The following is a 21,859-nucleotide window of genomic DNA, read 5'->3' on the forward strand; positions in this document are numbered from 1 at the left end:
CAACAAATAACCATGATATTGACCATTTTAATATGTATATATGATTCTTTATTTTTCTGAGGAATGATTAAAATCACTGAACTGACATTTTCGTTTCGTTGTTTGACGGTTTGATGATGGTGTTCATGTCATCTGTGCAAGTCGAATATCCTGGCACCTTCCATGCTTCAGACGTGGATTGTATGTTGTTGTTTTTTTTTCAGATTTCAGAGCAGGTGGTTGGAGGGCGCCACTGATGTGTCCTATTTCTTTATTTTCCGTCTGTTATTTCTGTCTGTCTTTCTTACGAGTACTTTTTCCCAGCGCTAAATGACCCCTATTGCGTCTAAGTGCTTCTTTATACTAAACAAATTCAGATTTCAGCCTGTCTTTTTGCTGCGACCTCTTTGAACTTGTAAGTGATTTTAGTCCCCATCATTTTCACAATATATATGAGGCATCATGGTGAAATCAGGCGCTCATCGAAATAATGAAATCTAAGAAACGGGCATTTTCGGATTTTTCCTGTTCGTTTGGCAATTTAAAAAAAAAATGTTCTCAACACCTGTCTATTTAAAATCAGGTTTCTGTGTGGATTTTACTGAAAAGCAACTAAAGGCATAAAAAAAAAAGTAGATTTACATTTTCAAGGACTCTCAAGCTCTGGAAGTCATCCAACTTTTGCAGCCATTTCCTCGCTAATTTTACCTCTGCAACCAGGTGAACCCCACCTCTTTCACTTGCAAATATTTTGACTTCTGTTAAAGGTAGGTGAGTAGTTATTTCATTGAAAGCAAGAGAAATGAACAGGCTTTAAGATGATACCAATAACTCCACATGCCCTAAAATTGATGAGCGTCTGATTCCACCGTATCGTGACATGTTATTTGGGAGGGGGCTGCTTTGGCTCTGCCTGAACCCGATAGATAAGGCTAGCCAGTGCTGAATGGGGACAGCATTGCAGCAGACAGGTGAAGCTATTGTTTTATCCAGGTGTTGATTGCCGTTCCGTCCGGATTGTCGTTGGTAATCCGGAATCCCCAGCTCCACAAAGAGGGTCACCACATATAGATCTGTCTGACCGCATGCGGCTGGCTTCTGCCCTCCTCAGGAGACTAGCCATAGAAAGAAAGAAAGCTACTCTTTTAGAACTGTTGCCTCCACAGAAAGCTCTGAACTTTAACTGAAGCTTTAGTAGGAGGATTTTTTTTATGTAGGTGGGTTTTTTTACACGCTTCTGTAAAGACAATTTAGATGATTTAATTAACTCACTCACTCACTCCCGAGACCGAGATATCTCGCGATAACTCGGTTCTATAGTTTTGTTCCGTATACTAGTTATTTCGTTTCGGAAAATGGCCTCAAGTTTTATTTAAGGTCAATTTATTATTTCCACGCCCAATTCTGCCTAGAAGTGTGCTGGAATTTTGTCATTGCACACGGAGAAATCACAGTTTTTATAAAGGCTCTTTCAGCACGTTTATTCAAACTGATCAGCTGAGCATGTCTTGCAATCGAATCTCTCTGCCTTTCTCACACATACATTTTGTATTCAAGAAAGCATTCAACAGTCTTTATTATACATGATATACATTATATAGATCTAAGACACTCACAAGCATATATTTGAATTATATCAATGTAGGCTTGCTCATGCTTATTCGGCCATGAAAAAAAATTTTAAGCTCCCGAAAATGCCAAATTTGTACAACACCCCAAAACAAAACTACTACAGCTTTTTAGTTCAAATTTGGCTCGTCTAAAGATCCATCTTAGGTTGTACTTTTTGCAAAATTTCAAAGCAATTGGATTATATTTGTGGTTACTAGTGGGCCCTTCCATAAGTGCCAAAATGATCGGTTTCTGGGTACAATTTGGGGAATGCAAAATTTCAAAGCAATTGGATTATATTTGTGGTTACTAGTGGGCCCTTATATAAGTGCCAAAATGATCTGTTTCTGGGTACAATTTCGGGAAAAACTCCTGGGATTGAGTGAGTCAAGAGCCTGTCTGGGCCGCCGCAGGATGAGACAGATACAACACCCCAGCAAACAGAAGGGAAGCTATTCTTTTAGATTGTTACATCCACAGATAGCTTTAACTAAAGCTTTAGCAAGAGGGCTTTTTTGTAGGTTTTTCTTTTCTTGATGCAGGTATTTTTTTACAGCCTCATCGACAAAATTTAAATAATTAAAGAGAAGGGCTTCTGACCCTGTCTGTCAGGACTGACGTGGGCTAAGATAGATACAACATCCCAGCAAACAGAAACAAAGCTATTCATCTAGATTGCTGCATCCACAGAAAGCTTTTGTAAGAAGGTTTTTTTTTGGGGGGGGGGTTTTAATGTAGGTTTGTTGGGTTTTTTCACACCCCCTATCAACACAATTTTGACTTGCCTGTCACAGCCAACTCAGGCATAATATAGGAATACAACACCCCAGCAGAAAGACTAAGATACTCAATAAAAATGTTCTCCCTACTTGGGACTCCAAATCGGATCTCTGGCCTGCAACAGAACAGCACCTAACAGCTACACGACACACACTGGTAGTAAGAGATTTACAACACTTGCAACTCTAATAGGTCATGTTACTGCCACAACAAAGAGGGGTTACTAGAGAGTAACAAACAAATGAAGAGGGACGATAGATGTTTAAAAGGAAAGAGGGAGCAAACCACACCACACAAGAGTGCCTGCCAACCACCCACCCTCCACACACCAAGAAAAATGCCACTACAACATAGATGCGGGAACCAAATTCAAATTTTGTACAAATCAAAAACAACAGTGGCTTTGGAACGAAAAGATAAAATTTATTGTTGCATTGGTCAGACATCTCAATAGGAACGGCAAACTTTTTAGAGCTGTGAAAATAACAGACCGAAACTAAAAGCTAAGAAGAGCATAACACACAGACGGCAACATATCACGAGTATGAAACATTTCATCGAAAAGTATCAGCATCAGCAGCATGTAATGGAACAATAAACAAAAACAAAAAAACCAAAAAAAAACAAACCTGGTTGAGTCGTCGTGCAAAAACGTGCATTTCACACTTACAATAAAACAAATGGCCACAGTTTATTGCATAACTTAGAGGTAACTCCAAGAGGTACTGTGTGACTTGAAACTCAATACATGGTATAAACATAAAGAAAAGCGGACATCACTATAAAAACTGGAAAATACAACTTTAAAAAGCTACCAACAAGATGTGACTGAAAGTTTACAATATAATGCAGTCAACTACAGAGGAGTTGATGTCGTCGGGGGAGTGGAAAAAAAGATCAACCCACCCGAAGTTCAGCTTAACCATTGGGAACTGTAAAAAGGTAGAGATACTGGAACCCCAGAAAAAGATCTACCTAACCGAAGATCAACTCAAGCAAGTTAATAAATTTCAATATATGCAATGAAGCATGTACATCGGCAAACTTACCAAAAAATTATGGTACACAACTATTATGTGTAGGAAATGCCATTTTTAAAGCTAATGTATTAGAGAAAGAAGAAGGAATCAAAAACTAAAACAAAGTAGGACTCAACAGGAAGCACAAGCTCTTTTTGTAATTGACTCAGTTCATCATCCTACGAGAAAGAAACAGGTCACTCTGACTGAAAGCTAACGGTCATAGAGACAAAAACATGACACAAAGAATAGAAATGTCCGAAGTACAGAAACAGATGACAAAAGCCTTATAAATAATATTCACTCATCCCATCAGGCAGTACCTTTCTAAAATGAAATCCTATTCGGAAGCGACTTCGTTTCAATTGTATAACTTTGGGAAGAATTTTACAGCAACTGCACCCCAAATAAATCACGTGTAAGTGCCCAGGATTACAGGTGTTACTACTAGATCTGCAGAGTAATATACAAAGATAAAAAGGCGAAGAGAAAAGGACAATAGACGTTTAAGAAAAAAGGAGCAGCGTCAAATGTCTACTAACATACCACGACACATTAACTGGAGATCAAAATTTTCTTCAAAGCCACAATTCAATGCAAATTACCCTCTCAGAGCGCATAACTTAAAAGCTTAAAGACATTTAAACACTATGAAAAACTTAATTACATTTCTCAGCTGCTTTTTCAAAAAGGACACGCATGCAAATCAAAAAAACCCAGAGGAAACATACATATTATGTTCATTGTATCATCAAATCATCAAATCATCAAATCATCAAATCATCAAATCATCAAATCATCAAATCGTCAATTGTTCCAATACTAGAAATGCACACTTCAAAGGCAATCCCACAAATCTTCGCCGAAGAAGAAAAAGAAAAATACTCATTAAGTCAGGGCAAGTGGGCACAGTTTAACAAGGAAAGTTGTTCAATTTGAAAGTGACATAATATACAGTGCAGCCTCTCTATAACCACCTTCGATAAAACGACATCCTCCCTCTGTATAGCGACATGGTGCCCAGGTCCCCATTTTTCCCTTATTATCATAAGTAATATTTTTGGTTGCCTCTCTATAACAACAACTCTCTGTAGCGACATTTTTTTCTGATCCCGACGATGTCATTATAGAGAAGAGAGGCTGCACGGTATGTGTTTTTTACACCCTCATTGACACAATCTAGACCATTTAGGAAGTAGACTCCCAACCATGCCTTCAAGGGCCAACCCAGGTTGAGAAGGACACAACTTCACAGCAGAAAGACGGAGATATAAGATAGAATTTCTCCCCACTTGGGAAACAAACTTGGGTTTCCAGCATGCCAAAGTGAAATGCACGACCACCACACCCCACATGCCGGCAATTTGAAAGTTGAGACTTCACCGCACAAACAGCTCTCCAAACTGGCACGGAATAATAAAAAGCAATTAATATTTGCATATTCATGAGGAATTCTCAAAGGGCAGCGTAGTTAAAAACAGCACAAATATAATTTCAAAGTTGTACATTTTTCTGATTCTAAAGCAGTCTACACTTGGTGAGTTGTTTTGTTTTGTTTTGTTGTTTTTTTGGGGGGGAGGTTGTTGTTGCTTTAAAACATTTTTCTTAATTGTAAGTGAACTTCAAGAAATCAGATACAATAGTGCCTAGTAAAACTGATTTATTTATAAACTCTTACACTGGTTAGTCATGCATGTCATGGATAACTCACAGATTTCATGGATGACAAAACAATATTGTCAGTCAAGATGGAAAGAAAGAGGAACTCTAACTATACTCACCTTTTGAGACTGGATGAATGATACATTATTATCATGGTTTTCTTATCATTATTATTAGAATTATTATTCTAGTTATTTTACAAAACACACACACCTACCAACACATCAACATAAGAAGACAAAGGACATCATATGAGAAACATTTCTACAATAATAGTAGTGACCTCTGCCACTCAAATCTACCCCTTTCCCAGTTGCCCATTGTCAGAGCACAAGATACTACAACTACTACTACTACTATTATTGTCATTTTACTATTATTAATATTATTATTACCATTATTACTTTTATTATTATCATGTGTTTTATATTATACCCCTAAACTAAAAAAAACCCTGCAAAGTAAGACCTACGATATTGAGCTAGGAACTCTTCTTGAAAGAAGTTCTACCATAAAAGTGACCATGAGCACTCAAATCTTTGCTTTTTCCAGTTGCCCGCTACCAAAGTATTACAAGATATATACATAACATGGAAAGATGGAGGGAGGTTTGGTGGCGGTGCTGGTGGTGGTAGGGGTGCATGGCTACTGCAGAGAAGTCCGCTAAAACTAAACCAAACACGGTTCATCCGAAAATATCGATAAACCAAAGGGAAACAAAATCCCGAGGAAAGTTGGAGCAAACCACACCACAGCACCTCTGCCAACCACCCACTGAGAAATGTGGAGTTGGAGTCAGAAATCCAAGATTTAAAAAAAGGCACAAGCAATCAACACTGTCAGCAACACAAGGTAAACAAATACAGGCGAAAAATAGCTCCCTGTGGTGGATTTCCGCAACATTAGCATGACTTAAGAAGAGAAAGATAACTCCGCCAAACATGGCCCTAAGCCCGGTTCAGAACGGATGGGGGTGGGGAGGGGGTTGTGATCAAGGGAAACGGTTAGCTACCCCGTTCTGTAACACAACTCCAGCTACAGAAGAGAATGGAGAAATGATATTGCAGACCTGGGGGAGGATTGTTCTTCCTGACATTGCTCTACTGAAATACACCTAGCAATTTGTTTGAGTAAAGTCTGTAAAGAGACACACATCGACACAATGATGATCATTTAGTTTGTTTCTGAGGGGGAAAAGTAAGACAAACAGGCAGAAACAACAAGTAAAGCTGTAGGACCTACCAGTGGCGCCCTCCAACCACCCACCACCTTGAGAGGTTGAGGCATACGTGGAATCGGAGGGAGAATCTGGCCCCAAGATCAGAAGATGATGATGACGATGATGATGATGATGATGATGATGATGATGATGATGATGATGATGATGATGATAAAGACAATGATGACAAAGATAGAAAGATTGTGTCCATCTCGAACGAGGAGAAGCACGTGGACACAATAATGATAACCCTGTGCTTGGGAAAAAAGACAGACAGACAAAAACAGCAGTGGGAAAGAAAATAATGAAACAGAACCTACCAGTGGTGCCCTCTAATTGCCTGCGAGATATTAGCGACATGACACGAAAACAAAAATAATAGATCCAGCAGAGGTAAAGACATCCTGCGTTCTTTAAAAAATCATTTCTTTTAATGCAGGAGTTTTTATGCCCCCATGGACACAATTTAGATCACTTACACAGCAGGCTTCTGTGCTGCATTCTATAAAAGGATCATGGTATTCCCACTGATTGGTCAAATTTTTTTTTTTTAAGTATTTCTTTTTAAAAGGGAACTAACCCTGCAAGGCCAAACACTTAATCCTCCTAAAACAAACAGTGTTAAACAATGTACTCAGTTCTTATAGTCATTCAACGACACAAGGTGTGCAAATATTCAATTACACATTACACATTTCAGATACTTATTCCTTTGGCAACACAAGCATGCGCTATTAAGACAAATGGTTTTATATATACTCAGTCCTAATCCTATTATTTGAACAACAGAATGTACCAAAAAATTCAAATCGATTGTCTAGGGTAACACTCTGCCATATGCCATTTTGAAAAGTGACGCAAGATGGAATCTTACACTGAGCAATCAAAATACATATTATACATTAAACTAACAAGGTACAAGTAGTAATTCAAATATACATAATAAATTTGACTATCGGTATATTAGTTTTTATGACACACTACATTTAGCAGAATCCTGAGAAAACACTAGAGTCCACTAAATAGCATTTGTACAGCGCATACCCCTGCTCAAAACCAAGCTCTAAGTGCTTTACACTACAGTAGTATAGCAGAACCAATACATTCTAATAAGCGAAACCAATACATTTTATGGTAGAATCAAAGGTTAGCTCTTTTTCTTTGATTAACTGAGTAAAGTATTTATGACCGTAAGATGGACTTTTGTATTTTGAAAACGCTTTTTGACACATATTGATTATCAGAACAGATTTTCCTAAATATCTTCAACAAACTGGAACGTTCTGTGTAAAAAACCACCACCTTAGTTCCACAATTCATTTAAACTACATTGACAAGTGTACATAAAGTACATAGGCATAACTTGTTTCTCTATCTATTCTGCACAACATCACATAAATGCTTGAATGCCCTTGAGGAAGGAATGTAGATAAAGGAAATCACAAAGTGGGTGTGACCCTGAATCCCCAAAGTGAGAAGTTAACAGTCATGACAGAGTCCAGATAAAAACAGTAACAAAAACTTCAAATGATTCCCACTTCAGACACATGTACAAACACATGATTTTCTGTCAAATTTCAAAACGTGTTACATCTCTAATCCCTAGAGACACACTTTAGAACATTTACGAGGCAGGCATACACATGATCTTGCACAAAACTGAAACCCACGTAAGAATGTCATAAAATAGTAGAAAACCCTGAAGAAAATGAGGATAAACACTCAGGACAGATGATATAAAATTAAAATTGATAACGAAACAGGAGAAAAGCTCATTCGAAAGAAAATGACAGCAAGCTACGGAGAATAGAAAAGAAATCAGATCACCTTTGTGACAAAGAATGACAGCTGAACAAAGTTTGCTCTTTAAAAATTCAGCCCCACGGAAGCCAATGGATTACAACAATAATGTAGTGTGGGACGCAAGGCAGTGCATTATTTTGTTACATTCATTAAATATTACAATTCAAGACGTAGTTTACAAATGCCACGGAATTTGGGGGTGCACAAACAATTAATCTCTGCAGCGATTCAAATTTACAAAAACTAAACAGGGCTATTAGTTTTATTCCTACTCATTTTTCTGTGAATACCAATGGAAAGATTCTAGTCACGAAATAAAAGTACCAACAACAACTATTCGTCTGAGTACTATTATTTTGCTCTAAAGCAAAGCAAAAACTCCCAGACACACCCGTTATTCATAGATCTGCATAAGAAGTCATCTAAACTAAACTATGGCACAATGATATGAGAAACTTTTCCTGATAGGGCTAAAGAGAAGCACATGGACACAATAATTGCCATTAAGTGCACACACAAAAAAAAAGCCCTGAAAGAAATAGGACCTGTATGTTGCACCTTCCACTACACACCTGAGAAACTTAGTTTAGTAAAGTAAAAGTTTTACGTCCCTCACAGCTGCATAAGGTTATACGGTTATAACTTATATTATGAGCGTGCGAAACACCTGAAAAACTGACCTCATGAGAATCTCTAGTGGAAAAGAATAAGGACAAAAATGTCCTGAGGTACCATGTTACGAAAACACGCTGCAAAACATTTATGTGAAAGCTCAGATCAATTGAACCATGGCCTGACGGCAAAAGACAGAACTAAAGTTCAACTCAATACACTATTTCACTATTAAATGAACAAAGATCTTAGACACTAATCGTCGTGCAGGTTCAAGAAATCTCATCTGTGAGGCACATATTTAGTAAAGCTCAAAAAAAGACAAAAAGAGATATTTCTTTCCATCAAAAACAAAAGATCAAAGTGGCAAGTAGAACTATTACGACACGCTGAAATCAGGCGCTTTTCAATGTTTTGGCATATAGACTTGTTAAAATCATCTTACAGCCTGTCCTGTTTATTTTTCTTTCATGAGACAAAAAAACCCCAAACCCTTCTACCTTGAATAAACGTTCAGATATTTGCTATGAAGAAGATAGGGTCGCCTGGTTTCAGAGGTAAAATTAGCAATAAAATGGCTGCCAAAACTTGGTGACTTCCAAATCTTGAGAGTCCTTGAAAGCAGTAGATTTCCATTTTTTGTGCTTTCAATCTACTGCGTTTTACATGCATGTGAGAAATGCTGACCCAAAAACCATAAATTCTATAAAAATTGTCAGACCAGCAGAAAAATGGCGTTTTCTCCGATTTCATTATTTTGACGAGCGTCTCATTTAACCACGATGCCTCACATATGATGTACTTCTCTCCTCCGTGTGAGATGATGAGCACCAACGCGCCGCAGCATTATAATTACTATGAAAACATCATACCAACGCCAGGGCGCATAAGAAACAGGAAGGCTCATAGCCTTCTCTGAGTAGGATTAACTGGAGGACGAGGTATCATTGACAATAATTCATGTAACTGAAAAACAAAGTCAAACAAAACGGACTATCATACAAACACAATCACGGCTTGGACTTGTAGACGAAAAGTAAGCAAATGCCCACGACCAATGCTGGTATCATCATGTGTTCTGTGTATTAAAAAAAATCTTGCACATGATATAAATATATATATATATATATTCTTGGTGACCAGTGATTTCTTTTCCCATCACAGAAATACAAAGCAACTTTTACCCCATCACATCAGAGGGTTCCATCACAGGCGACTCACAACTCACTCTGTCCATGGAATTACTCCGGAAATAATCATTCAGACAATGCTTTACCGTATAAATATGCGCGTACGTCATATCCTTGGGCTCATATGATAATTCCGCCCGAGTCATTTTTGGCCGGTTTGGAGTTGTTGGTTCTGAAATGTAATGCAGAGCCAGCTTGGTAATACAAATATTCACTAGCACAAAAGAATAATCCAGATACAAATTCAATTCAATGTACCAAAATCAAAGCGTTTCCCAGAATTGATTGTTCTAAAGAAACAGTTGTTTTTTTTCTCATTTTCTCAAAATGGCTACTAATGACTTTGGCATTTATCTTATGAACGTGATGATACGATGCACCACTCTGTCAATAGAATAGTTCTTCAACATAATGTTGAAACGTGAGTGTGCGTCACATGAAGCACAACACATTTTTGGTGGGTGAGTGCGGCAGATCCACAAAACACTTGTCAGAGAGCATGCTCACGGCATTCCTTAGAAGACCTCTGGTGGGAGATGATCACTTTTTCACCTTCAGCCTTCGCTTCTTCATTATCACCGACTTCTTCACTCGGGTGGGGGGCTTAGCCATCTGAGGAAGGAAAAGTAAAAAAAAAAAAATGAGAAACACAAAAATAAGTGGACATTATTCTTGCCACCAGGAAATCATTTGTCAGTAAATGATAACTGTAAATATGAGTTACGTCCCAATAAAACACAACTTAGATAATTTAGGAGGGAGTTTAGTTTTAATAAGGTTTTACGGCGCTCGAAACAGCGTAAGTGTCAGGAGGCAGGAGGAATCATTTGTTAAACATAACTAAAAAAGATGAGGCAAACACAGTACATAGTTAGGAGGAAACAACAATGTACATAAGAAAAGAGAGAAGAACAAAATGACAGGACATAATCTCCGACGATACATTTTGATAGACAAAATTTTGACATATCCTGAACTGCCTAACAACCTAACACTTAAGTATAAATGATAAAAAATATTTACAATGTCTTGAGTCTTTTTCCAACTTCTACATCATCTAAAAAACAATTAAAATAAAAAATAAATCTGGACTTTTTGAGGCAAATTATATTGTAAAATGAAACAACATTACAAAATACAGTGACAAACCTCACCACAGAAGAACTTTACATGGGTGTCAAAATGAACAGCAAAATAAGTCCTACGGATTATAAATGCATAAAAGTATTTACCAACAGCGACATTCACAATATTCAAAAGGACAAGGTTATAAGCAACTAAAAAATGTTCAGATTTTAGAATTTTTTATGAACTCAGAGAAAGCACATCACAAAAAAAGAAGAAAAAAATTTCCAAAAGCCACAAAGCAGTCGATAAGGTGGAACAATTTTTTTTTAAAAGAAAAAAAAATTGGCACAAAAAAGAAATGCATGACAAAGGATATAATATCAATGCAAAAATAATAATCGTCTGAGACAAGTTGTTAAAGAGTACCGTATGTATGGCTCTTTTCGTCTATGCAGATAGTACCGTATGTATGGCTCTTTTCGTCTATGCAGATAGTACCGTATGTATGGCTCTTTTTGTCTGCGCAGATGATCAATTTAGCTTAAGACAGTCTCCAGGTTGTCTTCATGCAACTTTTTTCATGGGTAATTCTTCCTGTGTTAGAAGTGCAGATTCTGTCGCAGTGCTTGCATGTCAGTGACAAGGATTGAAGCTCTGTATTTTTCCACTGTTTTCCTTTCGTCGTTGGCGCTTCTCTGCCTGGTTGTTTCTGAGGCTTCTTTCCAGCAATATAGTTCTTTTCTTTATCATTTTCTCAATGTTTTCCTGTCCTCAGCTTTTTCTTCCCAGGTGCTGACATCAACTCCAAACTTAGATAGGCTGTTTTTGCAGGTTTCTTTGTATCTCAATCTTGGCCTCGTTCCCTGGGCAAGTTCTTCATAGAAAAGTTGCTTAGAAATCCGGTTGTCCTCCATTCTCTTGACACGGCCCAACCATCTCAATCTTTTTAAACACAGGATAGTTGTCATGCTCTGAGGTGAGCCTGGGGGAACACTTCCAACATTTGTAACCTTGTAACGCCATGAAATGCTTAAAATCTTGCGGCAGCATCTGAGACGGAAAATTTTGAGGCCCTTTTCTTGTCTGCTGTATGAGATCCATGTTTCAGATCCATAAACGGGCGTGCTGAGGACACATGCTTCGTAAATCTTGATCTTTGTTTTGAAAGGTTTATCTTTGGTTTTCCCATGCTCGATTTGTCAGCCTTCCAAAAGCTGTTGCTGCTTTCCCTACCCTGATGTTGATCTCATCATCAAGTGATGTAGTAGAGTTGATGGTAGACCCCAGGTAACAGAACTTGTCCACTGTCTCATGTTCCTTGTCGTTCTGCCAAATACGGCTCCGCTCTGCATCTTCCTGAGTAAGGATGACTGTTTTCTTAACACTGATGACCAAGCTAAAGACCTTGCATGCTGTTGATAGGCGGTCCATCATTGTTTGTAGGATTGATTTACTGTGAGCAACTAGAGCAGCAGTATCGGCGAAAAGAAGGTCTCGCACTCTCGTTTTCTTGATCTTGATCTTGGTCTTGGCCTTGAGTCGAGCAAGATTGAAGAGCGACCCATCAGTTCTCCAGTGGAGGAAGACATCCCCTGGTGACTCTTTTAATGTGCGTTGCAGTAAAACAGCAAAATAAGCACTGAAAAGTGTTGGTGCTATGACACAACCTTGCTTTACTCCGCTATTGATGTTGAAGCTGTTTGGTGTTGTACCATTAAACTGGATGGTGGCCTTCATTTATTTGTAGAATGAAATGATGAGCAGTAGCAGCTTTGGGGGACAGCTAATTTTTCCAAGCACCATGTACAGTCCTGATTTACTGACTGTATCTAAAGCCTTTGTCAGATCGACGAACACAGCATGTAATGGCAGTTGTTGCTCCCTGCATTTTTCTTGTACTTTACTTACTTAAGTTTCCGATCCAGCGGCCATCTGGGTTCTAGCCCTTCAGCCCGATTTTTCTTGCACCAATGCAGCTACAAAAGCCTTTTAAAAAAACCTGTAAAATCCTTGACACAAGAAATTTCTTTTGTTGTGGCTTATTAAACATTAGTCTCTGAGTCTCAAGGGTTGTACTCTAGAGAGTTAAACAAACTTTTTGTGATTTTCTTCTTTCAAGGGACCTAGTATCGGGCAACTTCAACTGTTTAACCATCCAAAATGAGCTTCACAGTGAACACTGAAACTATTGATCTTTTTAGAAAAGGTATTTTTATATGCCCTCCTCAACACAGTTTATATCATATACAAGGTGGGCACGGTCTTCGACCCTGCCTAACAGGGCCAACCAGGGCTGAAAGGGATACAGCATCCCAGCAGAAAGACCAAAAATAGAAAATAAAAATTCTCCCCACTTGGGAATCAAACTCGGGTCTTCTGTTTGTCACAGCGAAGCATCTCACCACTACACTAAGGACACTGTTAAGTCATTCTCAGCAAAAGTGGAAATGTAAAGTGAACATTTTTGCATCCTAATCCATTTTCTTTTAACAAGAGGAATAACATACCAGATGTAATGATTTCCACCCACAGAAAATCAGCGGTTTGTTTTATATGACTTGAAAGTAGTGGCAAATTAGTCATCTTAACAAAAGTCAAGGGCTGATGAATAAAATTTATAATAAAATTAGTTTGTCAATCAACATCTGACAATGACCAACCTATCTACAATTCAATTTGCAGTTGCTATGACGTCAAACATAAACAGGAAGCACAATCATATAAATTAATATAGAACATTGGCACAACTGGAAGTCATAAACACAGTGTGACAAAATAATAAACATTGCAACAGTAAATAAAGGCCTGGTTACACGGAACAATAAATTGTACAAAAACTGGACGATCTAGCGATCACACGATAAATCGTTAGGTGTAACCACAAAATTGTACAAAATTTGGACGATTGAACGATGGTTTGGGGACTCTGTCGAGAAACCAAGCGCTGCTTGATATTTTCCGTAAGATCATGTTCAGATTTGAGGGAGACGCTCTGTGACGTAGATTCACTTTGAAATTTGCCGCTGCGCAGAATTAAACTCAGGACTCAAAAGTTTTTAAATAATTACCGAACGTAAAAACTGATTTCATATTCGGAATCAGCATCTCAGAAAAAGCAAAGTTGTTCGCAATGAACCTGATTTGGTGCGTTATTATGTATATTTCAGCAATTTTATTATTTAGTAGATCGTCAAGGGTAAAGCTGTGCATCAAGGTCACTTGGTTTGTTGCACATCTCTGCAGTCAAGTCAAAACTTCCGGTTCTACACACAACATGGTAGGCCTACAGTATGGCCACCCTTTTCTAAAGACTCTGTTCTGTTATATCAAAATGTACAGGGGAAGGGGGCTTCTGTGATCTAGAGGTAGTGTTTGCCTTTCATTCATTAGGTCCAGAGCTCGAAACCTTCACATAAAGAGCAGGCAAATCGCTGTCGTCGCAAAGAGACGTGGTGGCTTTTTGACAAAGAATCTCCTCGATCGATAGAAAACTGGATGATAGATTGGAACGTGTAAACAGACAACACAGTTCGATGAAACGGACAGTTCTCTCATACAACGAATCTGATACAATTTATCGTTGCGTGTAACCGGAGCTTAAAGCATGAAAAACACTGTACAGTATTGACAGCCTTCTACAGATTAGGTGCTATATAAATTAACACTGCTATTGTTATTATTAATACAGTGGAACTCGGATTCAACGAGGTCGCCGGGCTTGACCTAAAAGCTCGTTGAATCCGAGCGTTTGTTATAGCAAACACTAGGTTTTGTGTAGATAATATGATTACAGGCACTGAGCAAGTAATGTATAAAGAGAATTCTCCAGTAGTGGCTGAAATGCCTGTATATTATGAGCTGTGTAAAAAAAAGATATTCGTTCAAATGCACACACCTGTTTCATCTCGATTGTTTACCAAAAAGTTGTGTTGCTGTGTAGAGCCTAGCATACGGCAACTTTTGATTCCATAGACCAGCGCACAATTCATTACGTAGATCTACGTCAAGACTAGTTTATCATTGTAATAATGATCAGTTGCCAAGGGGAAAAAAGACTGTGACGCCTTTGTATCTGCGACGTTCAACGCCCGGACCGCTAGTGTCCCCTCCCCTCCCCGACACGCACACACAGCCACTTGTGTGCAGGCCTCCCATACAACCCCGACACACGCCAGAGTAGACACGTGCACATGTGTTTGTATGAAAAAAGGCTGCTGATTGGTCGCATGCAATCAGCCAAGTGAATGATGGTTCTCGATGCAGGAGCAACGGATGGTTTCTGGGAATAAATAAAGTTCGTTCTGGGAGAAAAATGAGCAAAGCCACGTCTGCGGGGGCTGTTCACCCTGGAAGACCTCGTTGAATCCGAGCTCGCAGATTCAAGTGCTGGTTGAATCCAGGTTATTTTTATTGATTTTAAAGAAGAAAAAAAACGGGGAATCTATCTCATCTCGTTGAATCCGAGTTCTCGTTGAATCCGAGCTCGTTGAATCCGAGTTCCACTGTACTATCATTATCAACAAAAAGAAAAAAAAATGCATATAGCTGGCCACATGAAAAGAAAATACACAATCCTTGATTTTCAGATGACATGAAATATAAAGACGAAAACAAGAACAGGCTACGCTAAGCTAAGCTAAGGTCCCCCCCCATCCCCCCTGCAAGACAATACCCGGCTCGCACCAGATGTACTATCAACCAAACCCAAAGAGGTTGTCATATATCTGACTGCACGCAGCAGACTGCTGCCCTCCACAGGGGGCCAGCCATAGAAGAAGTAGAAAAAGAAGAAGAAGATGAATATTTTTCTTTCGTAAGAGTTTTACGGCACTTGCAACACAATAAGGTCATATAAGTGCCGAAGATTAGAGGTGTTACAAGGAGTAACAAACACAGAGGAGGAGGAGGAGGAGGAGGAGGAGGAGGAGGAAGAGGAGGCCACTTGCTATATTAGGTAAAGCTACTGGCTCTGTTACCTCATATTAGTATTATTAGGGAAAAAAATTTTGAAGGACTTTTTGCATATCAGTTAACAGTAATTACTAAAAAAAAATTTTTAAGGGTATAAATCTATCTATTAAGTTAGTATACAAGAGCTAGGAGAAGAAAAATAAATTCAATTAATTAATGCAAAATACTATTGGAACTATCCAAGACGACCACCCATTGTAGAGGAGAAAAGTGATTCTCTGGGACAGGCGGATGTCTTGGACAGAGCCAGTTTAACTACAGCAAGAATAAAGAGGCAAGGGAGGAAGTGGGAAGTGGTCATTTGTACAAGTGATTGTCTCGGACAGGTGGCAGTTAGAGCAGGTTTGACTGTACATATACATTTGAACAACTAAGCTTGCGTGGGAGTGAGAATGAATGCGAGAAGGAAGAAGAACAAAATAGAAAGAAATGGGGTCGAAGCCGGAAGAAAGAAACCAAATTTCTGAACACAAACAACACCAGTCATGCAAGATCTAATCAACTGCAGAATATTGTCTCTGTCACAAACAATCCATTGAAGTCCAAATTTTGAGAATTTTCTATTTTTTTACCCTCCCAAAGCTCTATCAATGACGCACCTTTCAACATCACCAAAATGCAGTTCAACACATTGCCACCTCATCTCGCTGATTGGCAATGTTTACCACCCAGGTACTTTGGATTTTCCCCAAAATATGATGGCAAAGTAAACATGCTGTGGTCAAGACTTACTATTTTCTTACTTTCAATGATTCTTAATTGGAACAACAAAACAAAAACTACTTATTTGTCTCTGGTGTAAAAAGTATCCGAATGGACTTAAGTGGATCGCTTGCGAAACCAACGATATGCGGCTAGCCATGCATCCATCACAAGGAGTTCAAAATGACACATGGCAGAGTTTTACACATAGCGATCAATATGTAAGGATACATATGTATGAATGTGAGGGAATGCATGCCCTACACATGTGAATCTCTGCAGCGTGTAAGTGTGAGTGTGAAAAGGGGACACAGATGAGTACGCGAGTATGTGTGCTGACGCAGCAATCCTAAGATAACTGCAGTATTCAAATTGTTGTCAATTATAAGATGTTTTTTCACACACATGATCTTGATAAATTAGCAGGCAGGCTGCCACAACCCTGTCCATCAGTGCTTACACCGCAGGCTGAGTGGGACACAGTGCCCCAACACAAGTGGAGATTCTGCATCCTGATTCCCCGAGAGGTGAGAAATTGTTCTCAAACTTCTTTGTAAGTCTTTCTGCTGGTCGTATCCCTCTCAGGCTGGGTTGGCCCTACTCTACGGTATCGAATAAATGGGGGGGAGCAAAAAAAATTTTTTTTAAGGGGGAGGGGGTGATGGAATTTTTTTTTTTTAAAGGGGAAGGGGGGCAGGCGGGGGTTGGTGGCACATTCCACCTCGTACTAGTAGGAACAAATCTGTTTTATTTCTCCTTCAGTGAATCAAAGAACAAGAGATCATGAAATTATAGTGATTTTAGTAAGTTAATGTGACAACTTTTCTCATTTAGGAACAAACTAGTTTCGTTTAAAAATATAGATTTTATGTTTCACATGATCGTCGGTCGCAGCAAGGTGAAAAATAATAAACGGGGGGTGCACAAAAAAATTGAAAAATAATAAGCGGCGGGGGACACTAATTTGATACCTTAGAGTAACAGACAGGCTGAGAAACCTTCTTCTTCTTCTTCTTCTATGGCTGGCCTTCTGAATGGTCTAAATTGTGTCAACTGGGCTGAGAAGTATTTACATGTTTTTTTGTTAAGTCTAGTAGGCTAACCACTAGACTACCGGTGTCTCCTATAATAATCAATGCTCTGTGGAGCTGTAAGTGGTGGTGAGAGAGAGAGACAAGGCGCAGGGAAAATCCATGGCAAACAATGACCCACAATTCAGACTGTCATGCTCCCCCAACCCACCCAACAACCCTTATCTTAGACATCTCTTAACCTCTTCACTACCTTGCCCAAAACAGTCAACGGCAGGTGAACAAGATTTATAACTTTTTTTAAAAACCAGTTTGTCCATCAATATCGAAAGATGACCATATCGTCAGAGGAGAATTGGTCGCTTTTAAGGACAAGGGGTTAACGCATATTTCGGGGGTTTCCAGAAATCTTGACCAACACCAAAAGAGGGCATTGCCCTACCTATAGGAGAAGTTTGGTTTCATTGGTGTGTATATTTGTTTGGTTATAGAGAAAACTCTTCTTGTCTTTTAAATAAACTGAACAAGGGGCAAAAACTTTACCTTCGATTTTCTCAAAACAGCATTTTTCGGGATAGCCCCCTTGTGCTTAAAAGCGACCAAATATTTGTGAGGCATGCTGACGAAATGAGTTTCATTTCAGATTTGGCCCTTTGGAAATAGAATCGTCAACTTCATACAGGGAGAATCTGTACAATTTAAAATTAATGCCATAATAAAAGACAGGTTAAGCTTGAAGAAAATGGAATCGATTAAAAACCTACTTATTCAACTTAACCCCAGTGCCAATTTTAAACTGATACCTCCAATCGTGGATTGCAAAAAGTAACTCATTTTGTCAAATGCTTCACATACTTAAAAGAAAAAAAAAAGAAAGTATTAAAATGATTTGTGGCTTTTGCGATCAATGAGACCACTTCTGGTGGGGAAGAGTTTGTCACAAGAGCACTTATGAATCAGATTAGAAACCTTGGAAAAACATGATAGTCTGAACCATGCAGAAGTAGGCAGCAGACAAACTTCAACAAAAAGACGAAAAAAAGCATTATATCTGAGCAACAACACTGAACTATTATGGTGTGCGTGTGTACGTGTTTGCCCGAATGTGTGTCATATGTACCATTCGCTCTTGTCTAATAGGCCGCAACTCTGTTTTAATCCTTGAATGGAGAGAAGGAGCAAAAACAATGCTTGTGAACAGAAAGCTAAAAAATGATTAAATATGTTTTAAAAAATAAAACAAACATACATATACATGACAAAAGCAAACACAAATTCACTGGAAGTAAATCTGCCTGCAATAGTGAGGTTGATGTCACTGAAGAAGTTATACAATTTCTTCCTAAGGCACTCCCCCCCCCCCCCCCCCAAATGACAAGATGAAGCCAATATGGAATTTAGCTGAGATAAAAACTTAAAAAAATAGTTTAACAAAACTTCACTGATTAAGAAAAAAGTCACAAGAATCAAACGCTTCAGAGACATTTCACGGACCTCAGCTCAGCAACAATCTCAGATACACAAAATATTTTTTTATCTTTCAACCCCAAGCTTTCAACGCTTTCCTTACAAAACAGACCATAGTATTTCACAGGCAAGAGCCGCACAATCTACAGGGTGGTACTGGTAATCTTCAAAAGGAAAGATGAAACACATTGCCATTCAACCATTTCCAAAACAAACAAATGAAAGAAAGGGGGACAAAAACAGCTAAGGTTGTGCCATTTCCCAAGAATCTCCTAAATGAAGATGAGGGAAGAGGGAAACCTGCTACATGTACCACCAGCGAGTCAACATCGTTCAACTTCTGAATTAATAAAATAAAGAAAATAACCACGTTCAGACAAGTTAAGAAACAACTTCTTTTTAACCAAACAATTCCAGGGTAGAAAAACAAAAGGAAAACAACTCAAAGCTATCATTTTAGTCTACAGGAAAGGGGGAGTGGTGGCTGATTCAATGCAGGGAGAAATCTAAACAGAGGACCAAAAATAAACGGAAGACTCTATTAAGATCTGACCACGAAATGCTGTTAAGGATTTAAGAGAAACTGAGACAGCAAAACCCCAAATGAAAGAAGAAAAAATCTAAGCTTCTTGAACAGTAGTTTAAAACAGAGGAAACTTTAAAACAACAAAACAATTTCACTGCAACCTCCCAAAAGCCTTACAAGGAGATGAAAACTGCTAGAAATTAACACTTAGGCATCGCAAACCTCAAACATGAATTGACCCTTTAGAGTCACAAACCTCAAACACCGAAACAAAATAAACAGGAAAAAGATAGGCTGGCCAAACGGTCCCACCGAGAACAGCTATGTCGCTACAACTTAAGAAAATAAGTTCAAATAATTTCAAATACAAATATAAACAGACAAACACTAAGGGTGGTGTGACAGACCTAGGTCGTAACGATTTAAAAGCAAAACTAAAATGTGTCAAAAATTCAGTCCATAAAAAATATACTTCATAAAAGAAAGAGACAAATTTCTAAAAAGAAGCAAGAACAAAAAAGTAACATGACACCAAAAAAACAAAAACAACTAAACTTGATTAAAAATTAGCACAACTGGGGATTTTTTTTTTAATCAACCAAAACATGACAAAAAACACCCAAAAATATATTGAGAAACGTTGCACATCAATACATGACCAATCCAGTCAAGCATGAGTGTTCAAAACTGAAAGATGGGAGTTTTTAAAAAGAAGCTCTTATCAGTACAAGACCGACTTGTTTGGGCAAAACAAAAAAGATTTAGCCGGGGCTTTGAGCTTGCAATTTCTGAGAAAACCTTTTCAATTCCGACTCACCTCCACACTTCCTATTTGTGGTCAGGGCGCAGAAATTTAGTTTTAAGTTTTAGTAAGAGTTTTACTGCACTTGCAACATAAATAGGTCATTTTTATAAGTGCCGAAGATCAAGTGTTATTGGAGAGTAAAATACAAAGAATAGGAGGAGGAGAGATAAAGAAAGACAGTAGATGTTTGATAGGAGAGAAGGAGCAAGCCACACAAGAGTGCCCACCAACCACCCACAATGCGCAAAAATGAGTATCAAAGAAGAAAGGAAAGGCAAGAAAATGACATTCTGATTTGATTTTAAGTTTTGTTAAATTGTTAAAGAAAAAAGCAAATCAACGAAACTCAATTAGCGCAGGTTAAAAGCAAGAAAAACAGACAGGAACAATATCGGGAAAGAAAAGCAGTAGGATCTACCAGTGGCACAATTCGACGACCCGTATTATGATTGTACACTTCAAACATGCTGAAGATTTGAAGTGTTACAAGGGAGTAACAAACACAAAAGAGAAGGAGCAGAGATAAATGGACAATAAATGTTTGATAGGAACAGAGCAACACCTCAGATCACATGCATCATTGCCTTACCAGCTTAACTAAAGTATTGGTCAAAACTAAAGAGAAGACAGAGAAATGAAAGAAAACATACTAAAAAGAAACAAACACAAATAACAACTTTATCAAAATGAATTAAACACGATCATAATAGAAAAAAATCTGACCATGCAAATAAGTAAATTCAAAGTACAAATAAAACACAAGAAATATGGAGAATACTCAGAAAACCACTCTCTTTCAAAACAAAACAATTTCTTTCGACAAGGGAAAACAGTTAACCCTCGTAAAATTTTAATGCTTTTCCCCCCGAACCCTTGAAGAAAAAAATACCAAAGGCTGCAACCTCAAGAAAAATGCGAAAAGCACACACAAAAATGGTACACATCAAATGAAAGTGACTGTCTGTCGTGAGAAATCAGAGTGTTTACATTTTATTTAATTCATTAATGTATTCCATTCTTAAAACAGTGTGACAGAAATAACAATGCACCAGAATAAGAGACTACTCTCAGACAAACGCCTGTTGTTTCGAGCGATAAAAGTTCGCAAGAGATACACCTCAGCCTCAGGAGGGAAACTTATCTCCAAGCTGTCCACCTATCCTCTTTTAGTCTCCACACTGCTGCTTTCAGCTTGCCGTCACAACACCATAGTCCTAGGCCACTTGTCAAAGCCATGTACCGTAGAATGTTACATGAAGTAGTCAAAATGTGTTTTGCTGCACCACAGCAGGCAGTAAATTATGTTCCAATTACATCAGCCAAAAGTGCTTCTGTCTCTAAAGTTTGTCCATATTGGGTTGTTGTTTTTTTCCTTCCTTTCTATCTTTGGCAGAATGAAATAGAAGAAACAGAA

The 21,859-nt window shown here is 38.3% G+C and overlaps 1 protein-coding gene across 1 annotated transcript in view; it reads right to left on the bottom strand.

Annotated features, from left to right (window-relative positions):
- Positions 1-2,772: 2,772 nt before the first annotated feature.
- Positions 2,773-21,859, bottom strand: part of LOC101857242 (patatin-like phospholipase domain-containing protein 7) — a gene marked incomplete in the record, with an annotated part of 66,305 nt that continues 47,218 nt past the window's right edge. The window contains 1 exon segment of the mRNA XM_035968920.1: positions 2,773-10,487. Within this exon segment, the coding sequence (XP_035824813.1) occupies positions 10,416-10,487 (72 nt within the window).

This window comes from Aplysia californica, unplaced genomic scaffold (genome assembly GCF_000002075.1).
Source record: "Aplysia californica isolate F4 #8 unplaced genomic scaffold, AplCal3.0 scaffold00097, whole genome shotgun sequence".
Classification (NCBI taxonomy): domain Eukaryota; kingdom Metazoa; phylum Mollusca; class Gastropoda; order Aplysiida; family Aplysiidae; genus Aplysia; species Aplysia californica.